This window comes from Fusarium poae, chromosome 2 (assembly GCF_019609905.1).
Source record: "Fusarium poae strain DAOMC 252244 chromosome 2, whole genome shotgun sequence".
NCBI lineage: Eukaryota > Fungi > Ascomycota > Sordariomycetes > Hypocreales > Nectriaceae > Fusarium > Fusarium poae.
Window position 1 is genome coordinate 658,863 of NC_058400.1, and position 26,592 is coordinate 685,454.

The 26,592-nt window shown below is 46.2% G+C and overlaps 8 protein-coding genes across 8 annotated transcripts; 6 read left to right on the plus strand and 2 right to left on the minus strand.

Annotated features, from left to right (window-relative positions):
* Nucleotides 1-132: 132 nt before the first annotated feature.
* Nucleotides 133-1,386, minus strand: FPOAC1_004147 (uncharacterized protein; the record flags this gene model as incomplete). The annotated part of the gene is made up of 1 exon (XM_044848701.1): nt 133-1,386. The coding sequence occupies one exon, from the start codon at nt 1,384-1,386 to the stop codon at nt 133-135; it is 1,254 nt and encodes a 417-aa protein (XP_044707411.1).
* Nucleotides 1,387-6,036: 4,650 nt separating this feature from the next.
* Nucleotides 6,037-7,151, plus strand: FPOAC1_004148 (uncharacterized protein; the record flags this gene model as incomplete). Its single annotated transcript, XM_044848702.1, has 2 exons — nt 6,037-6,709; nt 6,766-7,151. 2 exons carry the CDS (start codon nt 6,037-6,039, stop codon nt 7,149-7,151), a joined length of 1,059 nt encoding a protein of 352 aa, XP_044707412.1.
* A 747-nt stretch (nt 7,152-7,898) lies between these two features.
* FPOAC1_004149 (uncharacterized protein) lies at nt 7,899-8,571 on the plus strand (the record flags this gene model as incomplete). The annotated part of the gene is made up of 2 exons (XM_044848703.1): nt 7,899-8,092; nt 8,157-8,571. The coding sequence occupies 2 exons, from the start codon at nt 7,899-7,901 to the stop codon at nt 8,569-8,571; spliced, it is 609 nt and encodes a 202-aa protein (XP_044707413.1).
* A 1,775-nt stretch (nt 8,572-10,346) lies between these two features.
* Nucleotides 10,347-11,883, plus strand: FPOAC1_004150 (uncharacterized protein; the record flags this gene model as incomplete). The annotated part of the gene is made up of 2 exons (XM_044848704.1): nt 10,347-11,750; nt 11,800-11,883. The coding sequence occupies 2 exons, from the start codon at nt 10,347-10,349 to the stop codon at nt 11,881-11,883; spliced, it is 1,488 nt and encodes a 495-aa protein (XP_044707414.1).
* A 656-nt stretch (nt 11,884-12,539) lies between these two features.
* FPOAC1_004151 (uncharacterized protein) lies at nt 12,540-14,962 on the plus strand (the record flags this gene model as incomplete). The annotated part of the gene is made up of 6 exons (XM_044848705.1): nt 12,540-13,054; nt 13,112-13,229; nt 13,279-13,366; nt 13,413-13,929; nt 13,979-14,300; nt 14,348-14,962. The coding sequence occupies 6 exons, from the start codon at nt 12,540-12,542 to the stop codon at nt 14,960-14,962; spliced, it is 2,175 nt and encodes a 724-aa protein (XP_044707415.1).
* Nucleotides 14,963-15,496: 534 nt separating this feature from the next.
* On the minus strand, nt 15,497-16,843 carry FPOAC1_004152 (uncharacterized protein; the record flags this gene model as incomplete). The annotated part of the gene is made up of 1 exon (XM_044848706.1): nt 15,497-16,843. The coding sequence occupies one exon, from the start codon at nt 16,841-16,843 to the stop codon at nt 15,497-15,499; it is 1,347 nt and encodes a 448-aa protein (XP_044707416.1).
* Nucleotides 16,844-17,888: 1,045 nt separating this feature from the next.
* FPOAC1_004153 (uncharacterized protein) lies at nt 17,889-23,022 on the plus strand (the record flags this gene model as incomplete). The annotated part of the gene is made up of 14 exons (XM_044848707.1): nt 17,889-17,917; nt 17,970-18,264; nt 18,311-18,450; nt 18,497-18,604; nt 18,659-18,981; nt 19,035-19,724; nt 19,772-20,485; nt 21,095-21,345; nt 21,394-21,516; nt 21,569-22,211; nt 22,267-22,316; nt 22,368-22,505; nt 22,558-22,846; nt 22,901-23,022. The coding sequence occupies 14 exons, from the start codon at nt 17,889-17,891 to the stop codon at nt 23,020-23,022; spliced, it is 3,915 nt and encodes a 1,304-aa protein (XP_044707417.1).
* A 1,369-nt stretch (nt 23,023-24,391) lies between these two features.
* Nucleotides 24,392-26,366, plus strand: FPOAC1_004154 (uncharacterized protein; the record flags this gene model as incomplete). Its single annotated transcript, XM_044848708.1, has 4 exons — nt 24,392-24,699; nt 24,754-25,314; nt 25,364-25,650; nt 25,702-26,366. 4 exons carry the CDS (start codon nt 24,392-24,394, stop codon nt 26,364-26,366), a joined length of 1,821 nt encoding a protein of 606 aa, XP_044707418.1.
* Nucleotides 26,367-26,592: the final 226 nt, after the last annotated feature.

The following is a 26,592-nucleotide window of genomic DNA, read 5'->3' on the forward strand; positions in this document are numbered from 1 at the left end:
TTGCAGCCTATTATGTCACTATTGAATTGAATGGTAGACGGTACATCACCATCAAGTAAAGAGACGGGAAGTTAGAACTCTATAATCTCTTTATTGATATATCGTCCTTTCGCTATTCCAAAATCTATGCTTCTACTTATTCGCAATAGCCTCCTCAATATCTTTGTCATCACCCATAAGCAAGTCCTGCACTGCCTTTTTCCCATCCGCATACTTACTATACGACTTGACCTTCAAATCAATCCTGAGTATTCCAGAGCCTGATCGTTTGTGACCGAAAAGCAATGAGCTCTCTCCATAGAAACTGAACCTATCGCCCTTTGTAAATGCCTCTGCAATAGCTGCATCTATAGATAACTGTCTTGAGAATTGACAGTACCGTGCAATATGGAGTCCTGCGACTAGGAATATTTGATATCCGAACCATATGTATTGTAGATGCAACGGCATAAAAAGTGCTGAGGCCACTAGACCTGCCGGAAAGACACAACCCAGTGCGCAGATGATAGTCAGCTGGATGATCTCTTTGATGCGGCTCCGGCATGGATGGCCGTAGTGTCGCATAAATTGCTGTATAAGGGGCGGTGGACCAGTAAGAACTATGAAATCCCCGTTGGACTCGGGGCAATGTATTTCGAAGTCGCAAGTGTAGTTTTGGGGTGTGATTTGAGGAGTTTCGAGTGGCTCGCGGTGGATGGCGAAGAGGGTGCTAATCAGTCGTAGTGCCAAGGGTGCGAGCCACAGAGTGGCCCAGGGTGTTCTCAATATACCAATTAGTATAACGCCGATGATAATTGCTGACGATTCAGCGGCGATGATCGATAGATAGACGTGGGGTCCAGGCTTATTGACGCGCTCACGCACAAATGGTAAGGAAGATTCTCTATCTTCCTCTGTGGCTTGGCTAAATGTCAAATGGTAGCAAGATATCAAGGCTCTGACTGAAGTCTGGCGTGATGCTTCTTTTTTCTCCGATGGCACGAGCTTGCTTTCATCAGCCAACTGAGGAGGACTTAACATGCTCATAGCCCTCGTCCAGATACAGTTCCTGACTGCTTTTGGTATCCCTTTGACACCCATGTCGTGCATAGTGTAGGTCCATCCAATGTCCTTAAAAAAGGCGGTACCGAGCATATGTCCGAGATAGGCACCACGGAAAAGACCATGGCGGTGTAGTGTATCAAACGTCTCCAAGGCCGCTTTGTGTAATGGACCACCCATGGGCATCAGCAATGCTGCCATGACTGCTGAGCGCCATGAGAGATTTGCCAAATGTCGTTGTGGCCAGAGTAAATGTTCAAATGGTGCGGTAGTGGCAGCTTCGGCGCCGACATAACCGAGAAGAGCACCAAGTGCAGAGATAGCCCCGGTTTCGTTATCCCCCATATTATGAGGTACTGGTAGTCCAGAAATATTGGGAATAATATGATATGATGTTCGATATTTGCAGATTGGGGCTCTGGCCTTTTAATACTGCGGAATAGTCTTATGTGAGCGTTTTGCAATTGGCCAGAATGTCTGTCTATAGTGCTCAGCCCTGTTACTGCCGGATTTTTACACTTGATTAGCTTCTGTCATGGGTCAGGCGGGGTAAGAAATCTGATGCTTAGCCTCATACTGCTTACCTGGTAGACAGGGAGATCACTATGAGTTGATCGCACAAAGAGCTAACCAGTCAACCAACAGAAGGTCAATAGATAAATAATGCGCAAATAAGCATAGAATGTCTAGAAGTATACCGTACCTCATTACCAAGTCAGCGCGTAGTATCACCCACAGCCCATCTCACCTAAGTCCGTATACTAAAATGGGTAATCTTGGCGGTGGTAGACGGATCATGCCACTTATTTCCGTACTCAGTCAATTGAGAATAACTGGCCGATGGACCTCGTCAATGGCACGAAATATATACTGAGAACCACCGACATTCCTTGCATGTGATTCGTCTTATATAACTATGGCTCATGAGCTTGGTATACAAGATGGTCCGTTCGTATTGGGAGCCCTTGCGAACCCCCGGCTGATGGTTGCGGTCGATCAAGCTTTGAGGAAGCTCATCCTTTTCCTTTGCTGCCTGAGGACTATGGACTCCCTTTCGACCCGAGTATTCGTCGCCAGGATATGGCTACTTGCGGCTACGTCAATCCCTTGGGGACTTTGCAAGAAGTTAACCTGATATGTGGCTGTGCAATCAGTACTCGGAATTATCGACAGTGGGTTTCGGTCGCTTATCTGTGGCTGACAACACCATTGCTGCCTTGACTAAGGCTTTTAATGACTAGTATCGGATATAGGGCATTATCCCTGGGTCAGGACGTCACGAGAAGACAGAATGCATTGTGCTTTAGAAATAAAATAGAGCACGGTGTAACTCACGATTCCCTCAACGCGAGCTCAATGCTAGATTTCGAAGGGCAGCGCTCCGAGCAAGGCTTGCGACGTATTTTAGAAGTAATGGACCCAAATATGCCGTTGATGTTTTTATGCTGGGAAGCACCCGAGGAACACTCATACGAATGTGCAGATCGAAAAAATACAGAAGTTAATGATGTCACTAGAGTTTAACAGGAGATATGTACAGTATGAAGAAGTGATTGAAATATATCTTTCCATGTTGCTTTAATTGCAGCCATGTATATTTAACGTACATGATAAGCGGGTGCAACAGACAAGCGAGTGCAACAAAAAATCCCGCAATTTACATCTTCTCAACTTAATCAATTAATTTTCAACCACCAAATATGCCAGACCCAAATATTGAGGCTAGGATTCTTCTTGCACTTCGTGCCCTTCAAAATGACCCAAAATTAAGTCTCCGACGCGCCGCAGGCATCTACCAGGTCCGTTATTGGACTTTATATCGCCGACAGAAGGGTATCCTTTCTACGCGTGATTCTATCCCAAAATCACGCAAACTATCTGATCTAGAAGAACAGATCATAGTTCAGTTCATTCTCGATCTGGATTCGCGAGGGTTTCCCCCGCGACTGCGTTGTGTTGAGGAGATGGCTAACCGATTGCTCGCCGACCGCGAGACGCCGCCTGTCGGCAAGCGCTGGGCCTCTAACTTCGTCAAGCGACACAAAGACCTCAAGACGCATTTCCCCCGTAAATATGACTACCAGAGAGCCAAATGTGAAGATCCGACCATTATTCGCAACTGGTTTAGGCTCGTAGCAAATGTAATTGCGAAGTATGGCATCCGACCTGATGAAATCTACAACTTTGACGAGACTGGCTTTATGATGGGCGTTATTGCGAGCGGAATGGTCGTCACAGGTGCTGAAAGGCGTGGAAGACCAAAATCAGTGCAGCCTGGAAACCGGGAATGGATTACAGTCATTCAGGCGATCAATGCCGAGGGCCAAGCGATCCCGCCGTTCATCATAGGTGCGGGCCAATATCACCTCGCCCACTGGTACCGAGAAAGCAACCTCCCGGGCGATTGGGCTATTGCGACGAGTCCTAATGGCTGGACAGATAACGAGATAGTCCTCGAGTGGCTAAAGCACTTCGACCGGTGTACTACCAAGCAATCAAAGAATCGCTATCGTCTCCTGATCCTCGACGGACACCAAAGTCACCACTCGGTCGACTTTGAGAGATATTGCAAGGCAAATAAAATCATCACGCTTTGTATACCGCCTCATTCGTCTCATCTGCTGCAGCCTCTTGATGTCGGGTGCTTTGGCCTGCTTAAGAAGGCTTACGGGCGAGAAATCGAGCATTTGATCAGATGCTCCGTAACCCACATTTCCAAAACCGAGTTCTTGCCGGCTTTTTACACCGCCTACCAGGCCACAATGACAGAGAAAAATATTAAAGCAGCCTTTAGAGGAGCCGGACTTGCTCCTCTCGACCCAGAAAGTGTAATCTCGAAGCTCGATGTGCAGCTGCGGACTCCAACGCCTGTGGAGGAGGTAGTTAGCCCCTCGACCCCTTGGGTCTCAAAGACCCCAAAGACTATCCTTGAAGCCGACTCTCAGCTTGAATATCTTGAAAAGAGAATCAAAAGGCATAAAAGTAGCTCTCCAGAGTCAATTCTAGAAGCATTGAGGTCTTCTTCCAAGGGAACAAAGATAGTTATGCATAAGGTTGCCTTATTAGAGGCCAGGGTCCAAGATCTTGAACAGGCAAATAAGATACTAAGCCGGCGGCGGAGGGCAAAAAGAACCCGGCTACAGAAAGGAGGGGTGATGACAGTAGAGGAAGGAAGGCAAGTAATTGATCAAACGGATGTTGATGCGCAGGCGGTGGCTGGACCATCGAGAAGTGGTGGTCAAGGAGGGCCTCCGCGAATGAAGGAAAGGCGCTGTGGAGCGTGCGGCAAGACAGGACATAATGCAAGGACCTGTCAGATACTTGTCGCTATGTCTATGGAAGAATATAGCGATTAATTTTACTTAATTAATAGTCTGTTGTGTTTTTATTGCTATTTCTATCTGAGATGTTGTGATGTTGTGTTGCACTCGCTTGTCTGTTGCACCCGCTTATCATGTACGTTAATCTAATTCATATAGGGTAACATCTCACACATTGGAAAAGCCCCTGGCCGTCACGAGCGGAGAACTCCGATGATTAGATAAGTGATAAGATAAGCCGGGGCCGCTAATCCCGGACAGGGTCCTGCCTGTCGCAACATTTTCGCGAAATTCAACACGAGTAGCGCGACATGAAAGTTCAACGTATGCAATACTTCAACTCACGAATGATGCTAGGTATACGGATTTACAAGACTAATCTCATCGTATAATATCCTGCATGGTACCAGGCCATGACCAGTAGCTAGGAGCTACCAATAAACGCCATTGCTTTGCTTGTCACTCTTTGACTACCAAGCTGACAATGCTAGTATCTTTCCAATGCACATGGCGAATTAGCCTCAGTATCTTCCTCTGAAGATAAAGGAGGAGTCCGCCAAAGATGAGTTACTGTCGTCGGTGTCAGGATGTAGTTTGACAACGGTCATGCCGTTTTAGTTGATGGGATTGTCGCGGATTATGCTCCAAACACCCGTTTTCCCACTGGAGTAGATAGTTTCTACGGAACCTGGCGAAATGTGAAAGATCTGGAAGATACCTTGGTTAAGCTAATGCAAGACATTGAAGGACTCTTATTAGCTGAGATATATATCCAGATTCATGGCTGAGATAAGCTTTACGCCAGCCTTTCCGTCGCTCACTGTCACCCAAAGCGAACCAATAGCTAGAGAGCATCATGATCGCTCGGATCCGAGAGTGATCTAGACTACCGTAGAAACGGGACAACCCCAGACAAACGGCACAAGCCATCATTCCATCCAGCATTCTCCACATCTAAATGTCAACTGTCACGCGGCGAACTACTCCATCTTTGTTCTAGAATCAGTAGATTCACATGGCATCAGGTCATTGAGGCGCAAGCCAACATTCCAACCGCCGCCGTTACCACAGATTCGGATCGCGCGGGCAGCATGTTGCTCTTAGTTTCCTTTCTCAGTGAATTGACTTTGGCTACTAACCGAGTGAAACTTTCCTGTTTCTGTTTCCTGGCAAGTCACTCGTCAATAGCACGTAAGTCATACCGGTTCCCGCCCTCGACAGACGGATAGCCTTCCCAAAGTCAATTGGTAGTTGAGGTGGAAGTATAGATCAGAGAAATAAAACTCACTTTCAAGAGCCTTCCCATCTGTCCTCCGCGGATCGGGCGACAGACACGATAGGCAACGCTATGGTTGCTGTTTTGCCAAAGACCGCGGCGGCCGCTGTTGCACTTCGTGGGCTAGCTAGCTAGATAGTCCATGACCCTTCACAGCAAGGCAGTCTCACAAGTAAACCTTGATAACACTCAGTAAGACAATTATTGCAATTTCGTATGGAATTGACTTTACTAGAGGGCTCCATATAAACAGACGCATCAAACTTCTTCTTAACTGCCTAAGCTGATGAATACTCATAACATTCGTTATAAAAGAGTAAAACTGTCCTCGCCTTTTCAGACCAGGTTGCCAAGCTTCTATCATTAACAACTACATCACCTCTATCTTTATCATCAAACATGCTGCGCACTGCACTCTTCGTCCTTGGGACGTGCTATCAAGCACAAGGTTGTTCCCGTGTAACATATACCGCAAGCGAGGATCGCATCGTTGTTGGACGGTCTATGGACTTTGTCGCCGAGACGAACACGACATTCGTCGCCTACCCAGCTGGTTTGAAACGCACTGGTAGCAGTGTTGAAGCTAATGGATACAACTGGACATCCAAATATGGATCCGTCACGGCTCTCATGTACGGCAGAGCACACATCGATGGCCTCAACGAAAAGGGCCTCACAGGGAGTTGTCTCTACCTAGACGGCAGCGATTATGGAAAGCGCGATGATAGTATTCCTAGTATGTGGGTTGGACATTGGGTACAGTACTTTCTCGACCAGTATGCCACCGTCGAGGAGGTAGCTGATGCTGTCTGCCCTGGTAGAGGCAAGGCACCTTTCCAAGTTGTGCCCACCTCCCTTGTACCTGGCGTCAACTCGGTAGGACATTTGTCATACAGCGATCCATCGGGAGACAATCTTGTTATGGAGTATGTCAAGGGGAAGTTGAATTGCTATCATTCGAAAAACTATACCGTCATGACGAATGAACCTACGTTCGATCAGCAACTCGCAATCAACACCTACTGGGAGCCAATTGCCGAGTCGGCTCTTCCAGGAACATCAAGGCCTGCTGGTTAGTATTCACCCAAGCCCAAAACTTTCAGATATTACTAACCTTGAGTCCTCTAGATCGCTTCGTCCGACTCTCACATTACCTATCAGAGATTCCCCAGACAAAAGAGATAACAAAGGCCATATCTTATGCCGCAGGAATGATCAGGGCTGTCAGCGTTCCTATTCCTCAATCAATCACCCCCAAGCCCGGCGCAGCAGACGTCTGGCCGACTTACTGGCGAATCTATTACGACCTGAAGGGTTCAACGATTTTCTACGAGTCCGCTTCTGGTCCTGAGTTGTTCTGGTTCAGCCTAGAGGACCTTGATCTCTCAAAGAACGGTACCGCCCAAGTTCTGGATGTTCAGGCTGCTCCGTGGGAGGATCGTGTGGGGGATGTTTCTAAGCGCTTTAAGAGGGCTACAAAGGAGCAATGCGCAGAGGCTGATACGGAATGCTAGGTAAAATTTCTGAAAGGGGGGTTGGGTTGGATTTAATCAGGTATTCTAAACGTATTTCTTTAAGCTGGCTTCTTGTCTGTTTTTTTATAACTTTGCTTAAATTAATCCCTATTTTCTACTAACCCTAGTCTGATACCGTGAATGAACAGATTCCTAAAAAAAAAAACTTTCAATGCCGCTCTTTCACATCTTACCCCTAATGAGAAACTCTATATAATCTATCTCTAAGATACCAAATGTGTAACAGCATAGATAAACTCCTTCAAGAGCGTATACATAAGATCAACCATCAACGCAACAGCAGTACGTGCGACAAAAAAGATTTGACATGGTATACGCATGTAAGATGGTTCAGCATAACCAATTATGCTTCAGTATCTGGACTTGCTCGCTGTGGGTGGTGTAGTCCTACCCGTCTTCCTTCTCAAGTCTTACCTTGACACCCTAGACTAGAGACTGAATTTCCCCCGCTTTGTATCTGCTCCACTAACTTGACAATCTCGTCGTATTTACGGCGTGTAATCAACTCCTCTCGATAATCTATTCACAATAAATGTTCTTACCTGCTACGTTCATCCACAAGTCTAAAACATTTATCTTCCTGTTGACAGTGGAGCACTGATAGCAATTCTGGTAATTGTAGTGTCACTGGTCTTCTTCAAGCTACGTCAGACTCCTTGGCAAACGGGGCAGTCTCAGACAGAGGAGGCCCAAGCAACGAGGCCCAAGACTGGTACACTCAAAGAGATGTTACTGTCTTCTACGTACAACGAAGTCTTGCCGCCTGACTTTCATCCAAAAACCGAGGAGCAGATCAGAGATTTGAACGATAGGTGCAAAGAACGTCCACTTCAAGCTCTTCAATTAAAGGGCGAGCTGCCAGAGAGCACTTTGGACGCCATTTTGATGCTGTTTGAACATCAACAGGAACAGCCGAGATGGTGCGCAGTGCATACCTTAGTAGACCGACCTCCGTTATCCCTTGATATTCTGAATAAAGTAAAGGTCAGGTTGCGGGACTCTGACGAGGGAGTCAGACACGCTGCAGCCGGAGCTAGCAAGGACGCTCAATGACGTAAATATCAACACTGCAAAGGCTGTTGCTGATGCCCTCTGCTCCCAATCCAAACTTGATGATAAAACTTGGGACACGATAATGGACATCGCCAAGGGTTCAAAATATGGCAGGAAAAATGCAATGCTTGTTTTAAGGAACCATTCGCCTCTTGACCCCAATTTCCTGCAAGTCATAGTCAACCTGATGGGGGACAAGAATTGGGATGTTAAACGGGACGCTTTATATATCCTTGGGGCTGACAAGTCATTACCGGAAGATATCCTTCTGATAGTCGCTGCGATGATCGGGGACGAGGATTCGGACGTCAAGCAAACTGCATACCACGCTCTCGTGCGCCAATGAGTTCTTCCCGACACGATTGTGAAGTCTGAAAAGATGTACCGCTTATGGCTGACAGAGTCTCTGAAGGAAAGTGTTTCTTGTTATGTTGAGGGAGGGGCTATTTATCTAGATCTACCATTCAACATGGGAAGAGTTCAACTAAAGGGCAATCCAGACATTTTCAAAGCGGAAATACAGCAATTACAGAACAAATTAGGATACCCGTCTTTGACGAGAGCTATGGAGTTTTCAGAATAACGGCAGCGAGTAAGTTGGGCAGTAATTTGGTCGGTTGTTTTACGAAAGATTCACAACTAATACTATATTTGTGTGTGATTTTTATCGATTTGACAGCATGTATACAATCAATGTGATTTCCATGTCATTGTGCAAGATAAAGTGTTTGGGCATGTAAACTTGACGACGTTTTTCTTAGTACTGGCAAGTCTCACGTTAAGCCTCGTAAAGCAATTGAGTAATTTGTATTCTGACACGGTCAATCAGGACCATCGGCCCCTCAAGCTCTGGAATGATATTCGCTTTTCCCTTCATCTGAAGACGATTACATCGTCGTCCTTTCTCACGGGAACTATCTTGACAAAACAGAATAGGCCATGCTTTCTCAACGTCAAATGCCACTCGGTTGCACTCCAACCACAGAAGCCCAGGGTTCCATGTGATGTCCTCTGCTGTTTGAGCCCTGACTAAATACCGGTTTGGGCGCAAATCGCCAATTCTTGACCTCGTCCAGTCTCATGCAGGTAGGACGCAATGCCCTGCTATTATCTCGTCTTAAAAAGACTCTAGAGCTGAAATCAGAGGATAGTATTATTAAAGATTTTTAAGGCATAAGTCTTAAAGTATATATAGAAAATTAATTTAATAATAAATATAGTTTTTAAACTTAAATATTAATAAAAGTTTAATTTATAAATATATATTATAACTTATAAAGTTAAAATTATAATAATTACTATAAAAGCTCTTATTTTTTCTAAAGATTAAATATTAAATACTTCTTTATTAATATTAATAAAACTATATAACCTTATAACTACTGCACAAGATAACAGACTTCAGAATCAGAGGATAGACAGCCAGTCAAGTTCGACGAGACAGTCTATAACGTGTTCAACACAGCGACAATCCAAATTACGAAAGCTATTGGAATGCAAGATCAGATCGGTTCTATACGAGTTGGTAAGAGGGCAGATATTCTAGTCTTCAATACAACTTTATCACTCGCGTTTGGAACTTCTGCGAGGGCGAATCCGGTGTCGGCTATTGTTGGATATGGTGAGCCTAGTGACATTGAGGCGGTCTTGGTTGGAGGCATATTTCGGAAGAAGTCGGGAGACCTGGTCCCGATTGTGAGAAATGGGGAAACTATAAGACTTGATATCATTATGTTGGAGCTCCACCACAGTCAAGAGACGATCAGAAAGAGGTGGGAAGTCTGCAATTTGGGCTCGTCAAGAGACCTGGTTACCAAGATTGCAACTCCGAGGTAGTATTTAGGCGAACTAGACTAGCTTCATCCCCACAATCTCCTCATTCCCCGCGATGCTACAGCACTATGCCACTACGTACAAGATCGTCGCTCTGTTTGTGGGGTTAGCGATATTTCTCCACGAAGTTATTCAACTGAAGCAGGATTTCTCGATAGACTATACGCGGAGAAACCCCACTCCTTCTACTACATGACGAGGAGAAGTTTGCCGATCCGCGCGATATAAAAGACGGCATCTTCCACGGCAATAGCCATGGAAGTTTCATTTGCGCTCAATTCTACCACAATGTTCACCCAGGCTCTTGGGGCGTTCGCCCTATTCAATTGTCTTCCTCTCGCACAATCGACACCCATCTCAGAGAAACAATGCGGGACAGCTCGCTGGGAGCACAAGCCCAAACTCTTTGTTCTCACAGATATCAGCAATGAGCCCGATGATCAGATGAGTCTTGTTCGTCTTCTCACTTACGCCAACGAGATAGACATCAAGGGAATTGCAGTGACCACTTCAACATGGATGCCTGACAAGATAGACTATGAGTCCGTCGTCGGTGTACTGGATGGGTACAAAAAGGTCGTTGATAACCTCAACGCCAATGTCCCTTCTCATGCGCCTTATCCTTCGCATAAATCCATGCTTGGCCGGATCCACAAGGGCCACCCAGTCTATGGACGAAAGTCGCTCAACATGACTCTGAGCGATGGTGCTAAAGCGCTCATCAAGGCAGCGGATGAGGCCAGTACCCATGATCCTCTTACTGTCTCTGTCTGGGGCGGTAGTGCAATCCTGGCCGAGTCACTTCAACACGTTTCTCGCACGAGAAGTGAAGCCGCGGTTGACTCTTTTGTTGAGAAACTGCGCGTTTACGCCATCTCGGACCAAGACGACACAGGCATCTGGATACGTCTTCGCTACCCACAACTCATGTACGTTGTATCCCTCCACGGCTTCAGCGAATACACCGATGCCACATGGAACGGCATCTCGGGAGAGGAATATCGTCACTTTGACCAAGGCGGTCCAGACTCAAGTATCGTGTCCAACGACTGGCTCGAGAACAACATTCGCTTAGGACCATTGGGCTCACATTACCTCAACTGGAGTTTCATCATGGAAGGCGACACACCTGCGTTTCTGCCTCTTGTGCAAAATGGCCTCGGTGATGTGAACAGACCTGACTTTGGAAGCTGGGGTGGTCGGTATACTCTACTTGACCATTCAGGACAGTCGAAAGTGTATGCTGATACAACCGATTTTGTCGTTGGCAAGAATGGGAAGAGCTTTACTAGCAAGTTTGCTACGATTTGGCGATGGCGTGAGGATTATCAATTCGATTTTGCAGCTCGTATGAAATGGACCATCAACTCCAACTACTCCGAGAATAACCATCAGCCTGTCGCCATCGTCAACGGGTCCTGTGGTCCTGCACCTCTAAAGCTCAAGTACAAGCCTGGTCAGAGCATTGTTCTGGATGCATCTGAGAGTTGGGATCCGGATGGTGATGAGCTCAAGTACGATTGGTTCCACTACCGAGAGCCTGGCGAGGCATATGGACGAGGGCTAGAGGGATTTGATCCTTCTTTAAAGATGAAGCCAATATTGACGACTCAGAGTCCGAACGTCAATATCACCAATCTTAGCTCTGATGGGAGCCTTGTCAAACTGGAGACTGCCAAGAAGCTCAATGATGTAAGTAAAAGCCGTTTGACAAGTATTGCATCTACTAACTGTCTTTCAGACCCTTCACATCATTCTCGCCCTTCGCGATAATACCGAGAAACCTCTTGCTACATACCGCAGAGTTATCCTGGAGGCCCACTAACTCTAAGCGATACATACTGTTAAGAGGGTTAGAAACAAAGAATAACTTGTGTATAATATATTACCATATTATGACCGACGTACGAGCAAATATAATGAATGCAGTTCAACTGAAAATGCCATCGACTACAGTAAAACTTAGTTTGCGGGATGATTCCAATTCCGTTATAGGTCCCCGAGATAGACTGATTTAAGCAACAGTTTCCAAAGTTTCCCCGCTTGAAACAAACCCAAAAACAAGCTTAAACATAATAACCTCGCGGGACCACCGGTTATATGTTCAAAAAGTCCTTTACCAGCCCCGCCTCTCATCATTTTTCATCCTTCGAAATGCGACGCTGCGCGGATCATAGCCCAACTTGGAAGGTGAAGAAACTCACAACGCGATGCCAAGCAATGACGCACCAAGCTTATCGAACTTTTCTCCGCATCTCGAAGCTTCACATTCCTTTTCTGGAGAAGTGTCAAGCGGTGTAAGCCCTAGCTTATCATGTTTTCTTGATATGATGTCGTGTAAGCTAAGCTACTCTTCCCCGCTTGTTGGTTGTATGGTCAAGTCGGTTATTTCTGAGGGATATTGATCGGTATAAATAGCTATACATTACCCATCAACTGAAAATGCTTCCTCACGGATCTTGACAATCGTGGTATTTCGTCATGTCGAGAACTCTGGCATCTTATCTCGTCGCTGCGGCGTGCGTCTACGCCTGTCTTCCAGACAAAGACGAACTCGCTCACCTTCGCTCAAAACGCAATGCTCGCACTTCTCACAGTCGACATGTCAAGCGAGAAGTCGTACCCTTCCCACCGGTTCTCACGGAGACAGAGACTATGCTTGTCAACTCCTTTGACAACAACAGTATTTCTGACTGGTCACTTTACTACTCCTCAGGATACCGTCTAGCCGGCCACAACCGATCTCAGGCGGAGTGGACGCAGCAGAAGTGGATTGAGCACGGCTGGGAGTCTTGGATTGATGAGTACTGGATCTGGTATACGGAGCCAATTGAGAGTACTTTGACGTTAAACCGGGCTGATGGGTCAGCGCATGAGGTCCAGAGACTTGAGGATGCTCTTGATGTTGATGCTCAGACGAATAACCCGAATGAGAAGCCAGCATATCACGCACTTTCGGGTAGTGGAAGGGTCAATGCTGAATACGTCTACGTCGGGTAAGTTATTGTGATACTAGTCTAGCATCTTGGGTAGAAAGCTGATGGCGTCTACAGACGCGGTTCTCGCGAGGACTACAAGAAGCTGAAGGATCTTGGCGTTGAACTTGAGGGCAAGATTGCTTTAGCCCAATACGGCGGCGCGAACCGTGGTGTGAAGATCAAGAACGCAGAGGTTAGTTGAACGCGGCTGGATGAAATTTCACTTGGCTAACGAGATCAAGGCACACGGAATGATTGGAACGATCCTGTACACTGATCCTCTCGAGGACGGTGAAATCACTGAAGAGAACGGCTATCTCCCATACCCAGGTTTGTGGCACACACTCCGTCTCATTCAACACTCTAACAACATTAGATGGTCCTGCTCGCCATCCGTCTTCTATCCAAAGAGGTAGCACCCGTTGGGGATCCCTCTCTTTCGGCGACCCCTCGACAATCGGCTATGCATCTACCAAAGACGCTCCTCGTGGAGACATCACCTCCTACGGTCCCAAGATCCCCTCCATCCCCATCAGCCCCCGAGACGGTCTCCAACTACTTCACGCTCTTGACGGCCATGGTCTCTCAGCTGAGCAAGTCAACCGTACTAACTACAAAGGCGCTTTCTCAAATGTGACATACCACAGCGGTCCCGCACCTGGAGCTACCCTGAACCTTGTTAACATCATGGACGCCAGACTTGAGCCAGCTTGGGATGTTATAGCTTCTATCAACGGAACTAACGCTGATGAATATGTTATTATTGGAAACCATCGCGATGGTTGGACTGGTGGCGGTGCTGCTGATGCTGTCTCTGGTGGATCTCTTCTTATCGAGATGGCCAAAGCCTTTGGCAAGCTTGTTGAAAAGGGTTGGAAGCCCCGTCGAACCATGTAAGTGTCGTTTACTCCGATGTTTTCCTAATATTCTAATATGATCTAGCATCTTGGCCTCCTGGGACGCCGAAGAGTTTGGTCTTATGGGTAGCACTGAGTGGGTCGAGGACCATCTCCCTGAGCTCAAGGAAAAGACAGTCGCCTACATCAACCTCGACACAGCAGTGTCTGGTCCACGCGCAGAGATTGTCGGATCAGGAGAAATTCAAACCATTGCTATCGAGACAATGAAGAAGGTCATTTTCCCTGAGGGATACGGTGCGGGGCCAACCTTGTATGATGCTTGGTTCAACGCTACCGAGGGAGTGCTACCCGCTATGGGTAGTGGTAGTGACTATGCTGCTTTCTACCACAACGGTATCAGCTCGGTAAGGAGACCCTATGTCCCATTCTATACTTATCTAATTCTTGGTAGCTCGACATTGCTGGTGGACCTGGTCCCAAGGACCCTGTCTACGCTTATCATAGTCTATACGACACACACCACTGGATGACTAACTACGCAGACCCGGGCTTCCATCTCCACGCCGCGATGGGTCAGTTCGTCACTTTACTCACTTACCACATCGCCGACGATCCTTTGATCCCCTGGGATATGCCTCATGCCGGCTCCGCTCTCCGCGACATCTTCGAGGATCTGGAGGAGAAGCTTGAAGACCGTTTCCCTGACTACACCGTCGACCTCAGCCCTCTCGATGACGCGGTATCTGCCTTTCAGGCCGCCTGCAAGCAAATCGATACTCTAGTCAAGCAAGCCCTTACTCTCAACGATAGTGTCCTTCTAGGCGTTGTCAACACCAAGTTCAGAGAGTTCAGCCGCGGTTTTGCGAGCGCTGGTCTTTTGCCAGGAAGATTCTCGTTCTACAATGTTGTCAGTGCACCGGGTTTGGATAGTGGCTATGGGGCGGATGTCTTCCCGGCTGTGCAGGATAGTTTGGATCAGGGTAACTTGACACAGGCTGACGAGTGGGTTGAGAGGAGTGCAAAGGCTGTTTTAAGGGCAGCTGAGATTCTCAAGGTTGGGGTGTAGACTGAATGACGACTACGGAACATGAGCTATGATGGAGAGTGGTGTCTATCGCGTTAGACTTTTGACCGTTAAAACAATACATCTTTGACAACTATTTTGACTTAACAGCAGTTCTCGAAAGGATAATACCAACTTATGAATTCTTCTAATACTGTACGTTTAGGTAAAATATAGCTATAATTCGCACCAGGAGGCCTACCAGTATCTATTCTATATCAATATAAAACTCAATTCAGACATTACTCTACCATGCAATAGAGACAATGTGGATCTAGGTTAACAGATAGATATGTTGAGTAAGCCGATATGCGAAACTAATGGATTTGAGTTGTTTAAGCCTGATGATAAAGGATGAAATTAAAATTTGGAGATAAATAAGCGAGAGGTTCAAAATATTGGACATAACTGAAAAGTCAGATCTCTGATCACGCTTTCAGCCACTTTAAGGAATGACACGTTTGACAATTTGAGTATAGATAGTATATAAAACAACCAGTAGGTCAATAAACTGATGAGTCTTGATTGTAATATCACTTATACCAAGTTTATAGTTGTTTTCTTTCCGGTGAAAATAGATAAACACTCATCGATTGGAAGTGACATAAACCCAACTCTTTGATACACCTTGACGTTATCCAAACACTGTCCAGTCATCTTCAGGATAAGAGCCCCTCCTGCAGTATCGTCACCGGACCCAGGACTGGCACTTCCAAGAAGAAGACAAGGGTAGAAACCATATCCCGTCTGGGAGTCCAGTATTGTATCCATACATACAGCTTCAAATCTGCTAACATAGTCCTCCAGACCACGACGCAAAACATTGACCTTGTCTGCATGAGGCACAAATCCCAAGTCAGATAGATTGACCATAGCTAGAACACCGCGAAGTGTGAGCTTCGCTCCGCGCAACTGCCCTGAAGTACTTGTTCCTTGTGAGTCGACTTCGTACGACTCCAATTCAACAAGTGGTGTCCAGTCATGGTTAGAAAAGTACAAAATACAGCTTTTAGAAACTGCCCAGGACCAAGAGGGCAATTTAAGCTGCGAGTCTGCTTTTTTCGGGCTGCTGGTGATGCGAGGACCGCTTAGGTGCGCTGTGTCGAAACTGAAAGGACCCCAACTATACCACGCTAGGCCCCTAGCAATATCCAACTCCCATAATCCCGCAATATATATTTGTTTAATGTGTTTTTGTATGATAGTTGCGATACCTGATAGTGCCGGTAATCTGTCTGAAACGAAAGTAAAGTTACTTTTCGAATAGATGTGAAGGAATCTGTACCATTCTTCAATGGCATCTTCAGGTGTTAAGTCCATAACATGAAGATCTCGATACTTAGTGATACATTCATCTTCAACGCCACCATCGTCATCTAGGCCTCTAGGATTTAACCCTTTTGGGTCAAGCTCGGTTGCTCGACACTCTTGACACTCCCATAGTATCATATTCCGGGCAAAGTGCAGAACCCTTCTTGATAAGAGACGTTCCTGTATAGCCCATCCCCGCTTAAACAATGGCGCAGTAATGGTTTCCGTACGCCAGTCAAGGACTCTGGATCGAACAGTGTAGATCGAGTGATCTGCTGTCTGGAATGTAATAGATGTTGGTCCAAATTGCGATAGTGGCCTGGAGAAAAATAATCCCTGTTCAGAAGAGCTACCTCCAGTGGCAGCTATAGTCAATAAAGCATTTTCGTAATACTTTCCGAATCGAACTACCTCGCATGACCAGTCTTCTCTGTGTTTCTGGTCATCCAGTCCTTCGCTTTGCAAGATGCATAAGGCATCTACCCAAAGATATTTGACGCCAAGATGTCTTGTGAGTTCGATGGCATCCTGAATCGTCCTGGGTAGCTGAGGCCATGGTATTTGCCGCTTCATAGAATCTAGATTTGAGGCGGTTGTTTTGACGAAATTCCCGCTACCCCATGCATAACTTAAAGCAATATACTCTAGGCTATGAAGATGGCGTGAAGGGATAAAGAGTCTTGGTGGTTGACTAAGGGCATCTGTACCAACGTCAATCAGCCTCGTTGGTAAGATTGTAGGCTCCTCCGTAGCAGAGTAAGAGCCGCAATGCGTGTGTGTCTCGCAACAGCTTTGAATCCACGTTGAAGCTAGAGATATCATTCTATTAAACCCATTAGGTGTACTGAGGTCGGGCATTTGACGACACAAGGTTTGATAATGGTTGAATTGTTCCTCACTGACTTTATTGTGTACAAAGTCAGCTAAGGTAAAGCCGGTGTCAGACCCTTCATAGCAAATGAAGATTCCTCGTATTCTGACCCCAATTATCTTTGTATATCCCCATACCTTGACAGGCAAATTGTTATTGCATTCTTCAGAATATCCCTTGTCGTGCCATGTTTGATGAATGATTCGACACAACGCACAACCTAGGAACGCCGATCTCTCCAAGGCGGCATAATTACGGAACGGTGCTCGATATGTGCCCTCCAGGCAGTTTTCGGTAAGACTCTCGAACCTTTCCTTGAATGCCTTGCATTCAGCACAAAACGCTACTACCATAATAGGTAAGAATAGGAATGAAAAGTGGTAAGTTTATGCGTGAATAACTTGTATGAGAAAGATTGCAAAAGACAAACGATCAAGAGAGCCGCAATACTGATAAGGTCGACAGGAAGATCAGGCTACTAACAATTAACAACACGTGAACATCCACAATGTAACATGTACGTGTTGCGTCGCTATTTGCTATACAGCCTAACAGGGGGGGGGGCTGTTGTATCTACACTGCCCCTGGTACAACTATCTAGTAAGAACGAATTAAAAATAGGTACACAAAACAGTAAGCAATAATAATGCTGTCAATTGTCTAGAATTAGAATTTATTCATGATATTTAGGGAGATCGTATTGGTGATGGTGTAGGCAAGATCACTCTAGGAGAGCAGACATCTAAAATGGAGGGTTCAGAATTTTCGCCGAGTATGTTGGCTGTCGGGAGGGCATTGAAGTTATGGCCATCAAGCACGCACTGGTAGGATCTTTGCTCGCGGCTGCTACGAGTCGACGTTTATTGCAGAGGAGTACTTTCCTGAGTGGATCAGCCTGGTCGAAATGCACATCAAGGATCTCAATGAGCGTTTGTACAAATACGATCAAGAGGTTAACGCTATACCCCGAGTCCTCATCGTCGTTATGGCTGAGTTCTACCAGAGTGCTAGAGTTAATCGCTCCGTGTCCAACTTCAAAAGCAATTTGACCTGTCTTTGCTGCGTCAGGAAGGTGCCAGAGAATGTTCTCCCTTGCGGGCTATTGTTTGGTTATTTTCGAGGCGTAAGTCCCGAAGTATACATATATACTTTGCAAAGCCTGTGTTCAGGCCCACGGCCACAATGTCGGACAAGGGTTGTTTCATATGCATTGTTGCCCTCTCCACCAGAGAGAAACGCTCTGGCCACAGCCAGCCCGCGTCAGATTCAAGCCAGACGATGCCGGTGTGAGGATTCTTTGCTTAGATGGGTAAGTCCATACAATCCTTGACCTTTCTTTCCCACTAACGATAAAGTGGTGGTATACGTGCCATCGATGAGATTGTTATTCTCCAAGAAATTCAAAAGAGACTTGGTAATCACGTACGAATCCAAAACTTTTTCGATTTGATCGTGGGTTCCGGGTTAGTCTATCTTATTTCGGTAACAGACCAAGCGCACTAACAGGTTCATCACAGCACTGGCGGCATCATTGCCCTTGGTCTTGGGGTGAAGCGATGGAACATCGCTGATTGCAAGGATCACTTTAGAAGCCTTTGCAAGCAGGCATTCTCCCCAAGACTCGTCAAACAGTTGTCGGTAGTCAGTATGCGGAGTCAGTACAAAACAAAGCCTCTGGAGAAGGCGTTGAAGTCTGCTTTTGATCAGCACTCGTATCTTTATGGCGGTCCCAAGCCTGATCATTCAACCTCTATACGAGTTGCCGTCATCGCAACTTTGGCCACTGAGAATAGGCCCGCTGTTCTTGCCAACTACAATACTGAGAATGACCACGAATCCAGTAAGGCCAAGCAACATTGATTCTTTACCTCGTTCTCGTGACTAACTACTCAGTGCCTTACAAGTTTGTTCGGCCACAGGACCCTTCATGGGAGCTGAAGACATGGGAAGCTGCACGAGCAACAGCTGCAGCACCTCCATACTTTAAACCTTATCTCCAGAGCAAAACCGGTATGCAGTACACAGATGGATCCATTCACCATGTTTGCCCGGTTTTCATCGCCGACAACGAGCGAAAGCGCCTATGGGGAGAGACCAATCAACCTCACCCAGACCTTGTTCTATCCCTGGGAACTGGCCACACAACTTCTCGTTTAACTCACAAGGCTAAGCGCGCTCTAGGACAAAGACCTTCAGTACCCTCGCAGCAAACCGCAATTCCCCAGCAGCGACCTTATGCTAGCTTGAGCTCTATATGGAGGACCACGAACCCTGTAGTTGACGACCAGAAATGCAGTGAAGACATCTGGAACAACTATGTTGAACAGGCCGCAACTCCGTATCAACCATACGTGTCCTCACATGAGCGACGGCGTATGCGCATCAACGTCACTTGGGCAGACAAGCGCCCAAACTTTGACGACATTGAGGAAATCGATGACATTGAAGGAAATGCGAGCAATATGATGAGTGATGAGGACACTATCAGGATGGCTGCACATAAGCTCGTTGCAAGCTGTTTCTACTTCGAAAGAACGGGTGTTGACGCTCAGAATAGAGAAACTGGTTTATACAAGTGCTCTGGTAAGTTGCATGGACTATTATGATCGCAACTCGCTGACTGTTGACAGGCAACATTATCTGTCGTTTCGATGAAGGAGGGCGCGATATCAAGGGACTGGGTCGCATTCTCAAAGATCACATCCGCGGAAGTACCTTCGTACCCAGCTTCATCTTGGAAGAAGACTATGGCACATTGGTCATGAAGCAGCACGATATTCCTATTCCAGTTGATACTATTGATAACATGTGCTACACTGGTATCTTTCGAATGCCAACTCACCTAATAGTCGACGGTCGCCATGAAACAAGCTTTACACGTCTTTCGTTGTGTCTGCAACCTGGAGGTTACAATAACTCACTCACATCCAACACATCCGAAAGGTCTACCAGCCCATCCATGTCTATCAGTGGATTCCCAAGAGAGCTTTTTGTCCAGGATGATCCACTGTCACCTCGTGCAGCTGTCGAAGACGAAGACGACAGTGAAGGACCATGGGAGTTGCCTGGTACAGACGACACACCACCAGCCACCGACGTTCCCAAATCAACGAGGCGGGGACTGTTTAGGAAGAAGTCGGTCCGTCACTCAATTTCGAAAATTTCTTTTGGAGCAAGACCCAGCAGCTCGGAAGAGAAGGCTGCTGGATCTGGTGAGAGCCGGGAAGGAAGATCGATGGAGTCGTCTAGGTTATCTTTCATCTCGAAGAAGAGATCAAACAGTGCGGAAGATGCGTCCCTGATTGAGGCAGCGGATGAGAAGTCTGAGGGGTTTGGCTCGTGGGGTAAGTCGTTCTGTGGATACTATTGAGTTACAGTTAGATCTAGGGTACTTGAACATTTTGAATTTGTAAATTCACAACAGATAAATAAATAGGTATTATTCTATTGTTATTAATCGGCTCTATATAGATTCAATCACTATTATTCGTGCGTATGCTGACGTCGGCACAGGTTTCTGAATAGTCAATGTCTATCCCCACCTGCATTTGTGTATTTTGTCAGCCCTAATTGTGGAGATATCCAAGTTTAAGACGATGTTCTAAGCTTCAAGTATCCATTTCAAGATAATACATTTCTTTTTTTCCACTAGTAGCCCTAATACCATCAAGACCTTTCCATTATTCAGCCGGCATTATCGTATCCCGTGCACGTCGTACAAGTTATTAAGCCATCATATTGAAATGTCATCATCCCCATAGAATGATTACTATATCAGGCCCACCACCCACCAAGACCCGCTCGTGAGACCCATCATGTAACGTTGAAGACTGGCCACGGCATGACTCGTGAAATATTGTTGAATAAATAAATACAAGGTAGTGGTACCTCAACTCAGAAATAGTATTAAGAAAGTAACAGCATTATTCAATACTTCAAAATGTCGTGGAAAGCCATTGCCAAAGAATCGCAAGCTAGTGTCCTGCACTCTATTCCAGCCCGCTGGCATTTAGAGGTTGGGAAGTATACTTCGCTCAAGGATGTCACCGATGTACCACGCATCTGCGGACTGTTGACCGAAGAGCAGCTCGAGATTACAGAGCTGGGGGCCACTCAGCTTGTACAGCGTCTTGCGTCCCGCCAATTAACTGCTGTACAAGTTCTGGAAGCCTTTGCCGGACGCGCAGCAATCGCCCATCAATTGGTTTGTTTGCTGTATACATATGTATTAATCTCAGCTAACCTGTGACAGATCAACTGTCTGACTGATTTCTTCTACGAAGAAGGTCTAGAGCAGGCAAAAGCGCTTGATGATGCTCTTGACCGAGGTGAGCCTCTGAAAGGCCCTTTACACGGACTTCCTATTGCTCTCAAGGTACGTAATATGCTTGTATCCATTCATTAAGATACTCACAACTTATGCGCAGGATATCCACAACTTGAAAGGTCATGCTACAACCATGGCATGGGTCTCTGGCAAAAACGACATCGCCCCCCAAGACTCAAACGTCGTTGCGGCGTTACGCGACGCCGGCGCAATATTCTTCTGCAAGACTACCATGCCGCAGTCTGCAATGGCTGTAGAGACTGTGAGTAACCTTTGGGGACGCACTCTCAACCCAAGAAATACAGACCTCAACGCTGGAGGGAGTTCAGGAGGCGATGGCGTTCTCGTAGCCATGAGAGGAACTCCCTTTACCCCATCTACCGACCTGGGAGGGTCAATCCGCGTTCCCGCTGCCTTTAATGGCCTTTATGCGCTCAAGCCAACGGCTGCGAGAGTTCCAAAGGGTGGTATGCCGGACCTTGGACAGAATTTGGTGGAGGTGTCGTTTGGACCGATTTGCCATTCTATCGAGGACATGGAGTTACTCGCCAAGGTCATCAACGCGTATCCGTTCAATCGATATCATGTGACTTGCACGCCAGTCCCGTGGAAAACGCCAGAGCCTGTGCAGGAACGCTTGAGAATTGGCCTTATGAAGTGGGATGGAGCTGTAATGCCTCATCCACCTATTCTTCGGGCTTTGGAGCATACTAGACAGGTTCTCGAGAAAGCTGGCCATGAAGGTGAGTTTGAAAGATCTTTGACTATTAATCGTTGTGAGCTGACATATTTGCGCAGTCGTGGACTTTGAACCTCCCTTTGATTGCTGGCAAGCGATGAAGACTACAGTAAGACAATCGATCAGTAGAATACATCCCGCTTACTGACAACTCTTCTAGTTCGACATTTACTACCAGGGAGGACCTGACCCGAACCTTGCTGCTCTCGCTCTCTCGGGCGAGCCTCTGATTCCAGCTTCTGCTGATTTGCTCAAGACCTTTAATGTTCGACAACTCCCAGCGTCGGAAATACTCCAGGTACACACATGACCCTACTTTGAGATCTATACGTTAACTAACATGGCCATAGTTGAGCGGAAAGGTGCGAAATTACAAGGAAGCCTTCCTAGCCGCTTGGAATAACACCGCCAAGAACGGCAAGGCTATCGATGCATTGGTTTGTCCTGCAGCACCTGCTGTAGGATATCCCCACGACTTTAACGCTTATTGGGGTTACACTGCTTTGTTCAATCTTGTTGACTATCCTTCTGCTATTCTGCCTATCAAGGGGTTCCAGATCAGTGCTGAGCAGGATAGTGTTAATGCTGATTACCATCCGCTCGAGAGTAACCCTTATGATAAGCCAAACTATGAAATATGTAAGTACCTCTTCATTTTCTGAGGAGTGGCCATTGACTGGCTATTTCGCGTAGATGATCCGAGTTTATTCGCTAGCCAAAAAACGACTATACAGATTGTTGGACGTCCTTTTGAAGACGAGAAGCTATTGCAGGTTGCTGCGGTCTTTGACAAGATTATTCATGTTTCTGAGTAACAGCTTCCGAAATTGTGCTGGGGAAGGAAGGCTTATGTGAGTGAACGAATAACACCCTTGGAAGGACTGCAGCAGGGGGTCTGGGTTACAGGGTCATTCGTGGATATTATTGAGTGAGGATTAGGTATGGGATAACTTGAACCTCTTCTAAAACAACCAGATAAATGGATATATTTCCCTTAGGGTATTAGGAAAACTGGCCGCTGTAAGCCTAAGACACAAAATCAGTAGGCCACTTTATGCTCTTTAGACTATAGCTCTTAGACTACTTATCTTCGTAACCTAAGACTCAGGAGGTCATTTTTCCTGCTACCCACTACCTAGGTATCCTTGTAAAGATAATAATCAGCTCTTTACAGCATCCAATCACTGTTACCCTTGCGCATGTTGACGTCGAAAAGCACATCATCATAACCCGTGGGGTGATCATCACCTCGTTGAAACTCCATCAAACTGTAGGGCTAACCAATAAAACCATCAATTCCGACTCATAATTCTGGTGCCTGAAAACGCCCTCTGCAACAAACACAGCCCATGCAACAGCGGCCATCACGAGCGAATCAGAGTTGCTGTCAACTACCGCTGGTCAGGGATCAGAGACGCGTCTTACCACTTTCATACCAGTGTAGTGGACCATGTTAACACTCGAACCAGTAATAACTCTTTAAAAGGATCAAGGACTTTAGTCTGGATGCAATCTTCAGGCGAGGCAACCTGTGCGAAAGAGCCAGGGAGAGACAAAAGATGGACAGAGATGAAACGGACATCCGACTCTCCCTTTTTTCTTGTTTCCATTATTATATCTCTGCTTACTCTCCCGTCATCTTTTTTTTTTTTTCTAAATTAAACTCTGTCAAGTTTATTAATTCCTCACTCTCTCTGTTGCTCTTTTTCCCTTGTCTTAATTGCGCTCAAACACCCACGCTCTTTTATTTTACTCGTTTCAAAACGCGTATTGTTTCAATCTAATTGATTCATCAACTTAATTATTCCCTATTTTTTTCGTCCGCATAATAAACCCATTTAATTCCACCCTTGTAAGCGCACCCTGCCAAATCTACCCGAAACCCATGGTGTCAAACATTAACGAGGATACTACCAAAAAGACCATTCAACTAATAATCTTTGAACCAACCTAGAATTTTTCCATCCCCGTATTTTGACAATCGCCATGACCGATCACAGCAGCAACAGCCAGATTGGCGAAGCTGGTCTTCACCATCTACCCTTTCGCACGAAAGAGGATCGATGCAGCGATGCACCGTTATCTAAATTTCCAATTCTTAATAGACGACATGGCAGGAAAGTACCAGAGAGTCTTCACTTTAATCCCGGCGCGTTTCGTCTCCGCTCGCCCACAGAGTCATCCATGAGCAGTATCTCTTCTGCAAATGTCCCCGATTCAGCGACTACTCATTCTCTTTCGACTTTGGCGAGTCCGATAAGTACTACGTATGCTAGTTCTATTAATGAACAGTTTGCTGCTACGACGCTTGATGGAGGATCAAGACCTGCGAGTCGCATTTGTCATCGGCATAACCCATCAAATGGGACTTGCTCGACTTTTGTGAATGAGGATGAAGATGCTATCATCACTGGATATCCCGAGTTTGACGTTAAGATTCGTGGCATCAATGAGTTTCAGAGACAACCTGTTCAAGAACTCCGACTTGCGAGGTAAATCTGATTGCTTCTCATAAGTCTTCATGTCACTTACTTTGTTAGTCCTAGTACCGAGTCCTTTATCAAGGAAGAAAGAGTCCTCACACCTACAGAGTCCCGTCATACAAATGACATTCCAGACTGTGATGACAATGAAGAGGAGTCAGAGGATGTCACAACTGAAGATGCCAACCTCGTTCTTAATTATGCTCTGCAAGTCATATACGGCGTTGATCTCAACGACACGTCAATCGCCCAAGATAAAGTCCAAAGTCTGGTCTCCAACTTTGCCCAAGACATAAGCCAACACATGTGGCAATCCGCCTCAGACGGCCAAGCATCGTTCACCATGTCAAGATCAAGCTCGTCCTCCACACCCTCACAAGATGCCTCCAACAATGATCGACGAGGAAAGCGCAAGAAGCAAGCCAAGCGTGATGATGATGGTGATGAATTCAGCGACGGCGAAGGCTCAGGTTATTTACCCACCAAGCGCCCTAGACCTAACCCCAAGGAAGATGAGAATCTGCGACTTAGCTGTCCTTTTCGAAAGAGAAATCCTCATCGGTTCAACGTGAGAGATCATCATAGCTGCGCAATGACTTATTTTCCGAAATTTGCTGAGCTTAGGTGAGCTGACCGAGACTTCTCAATCTCAATCTTACTAACATTCCGGTAGACAACACATCGTCAAGCAGCATAAACGGGATGATCCTTCAGCTTACGTTTGTGATCGATGTAGTCGTGATTTCCCTACGCGAAAAGAACTCCGCGATCATCAACGTCTACCGAAAGAGCACATGTGCGATATCGCTGATGCTGACGCGGAGAGCGGGATTGATCCTCAGACTGCGACGAAATTACTGAGTAGGAAACGAGCAAGTGGTACTTCCCCTGAAGTTCAGTGGAGAGAGATTTGGAATATTGTCTTTCCGGATGATGATGACGGTGATGTCCGACCTTATGGTGAGTGTCGATACAGACAAGTCTTCATCAGCGACAGACTAACAAGACCAGAATACACTCCTGTTATCGAACACTTTGAAGTAGCAGCCAACTACCAGAAAGCATTTGATCAACTCAAACTCTCCCTCATAGACAAGATTTCCAACCCCGCCACTCTCGAAACGTTGTCTACGAAATTTTATCAATGTTTCGTTGAGACACTGGATCACTGCATCGCCAACGCTCAAAGCATGCCTTACACAAATCGCAGTAACAAGAAGAACGAAATCATGAGATCACAAGCACCACAGAGTATCATGCAGCGAAAGAGCAGAGATATCATGCCCAGACCCGATTCCGGTGTAATACTCGACGATGGCTCTGACGAAAGCGGTAGTCTCGGACATAGGGATAGTCTAAGGACTATTCGAAGTGGTGCTGCAGGAAGAGGAAGCCAAGTACCCGAGACAGTTCTCGAGATCGTGACACCTACTACCATGGGTCCTGGTTTTGATGATCTGATGCAGCCTTCCATGCTAGCCATGTCGAATGGGCAGATTGGTGCGACAGATGTACAAGCCTGGAATAACGGCGTGGTGTATCCCCAGATGATGGCGGATCAAATGCTTCCAGGAAATGGTATGACGCCTCAGACTGATTATATGAACTGGGGTCAGATGTACCCCGGCTTTGATACGCTGGGGAATGGGTTTACGGGATTTAATGGACAACAGTGATGATGGAAAGAATTATATGTTAATTACCGGGCTGGACCTTGGTTGTATAAGTAGCTCTATGACTCTTTGGACAAAGTTAAGAGGTACACATTTTAATTATATTAAATGAACATAAAATACATCTTCAAGTAGTCTCGTATCTTCTGATGTAAAAGGTCCCGTGGCCGGAGAGATTTATAGTCAATCGGCTTATTAGACTAGTATATTGTGTGAATGTAATCGTCTA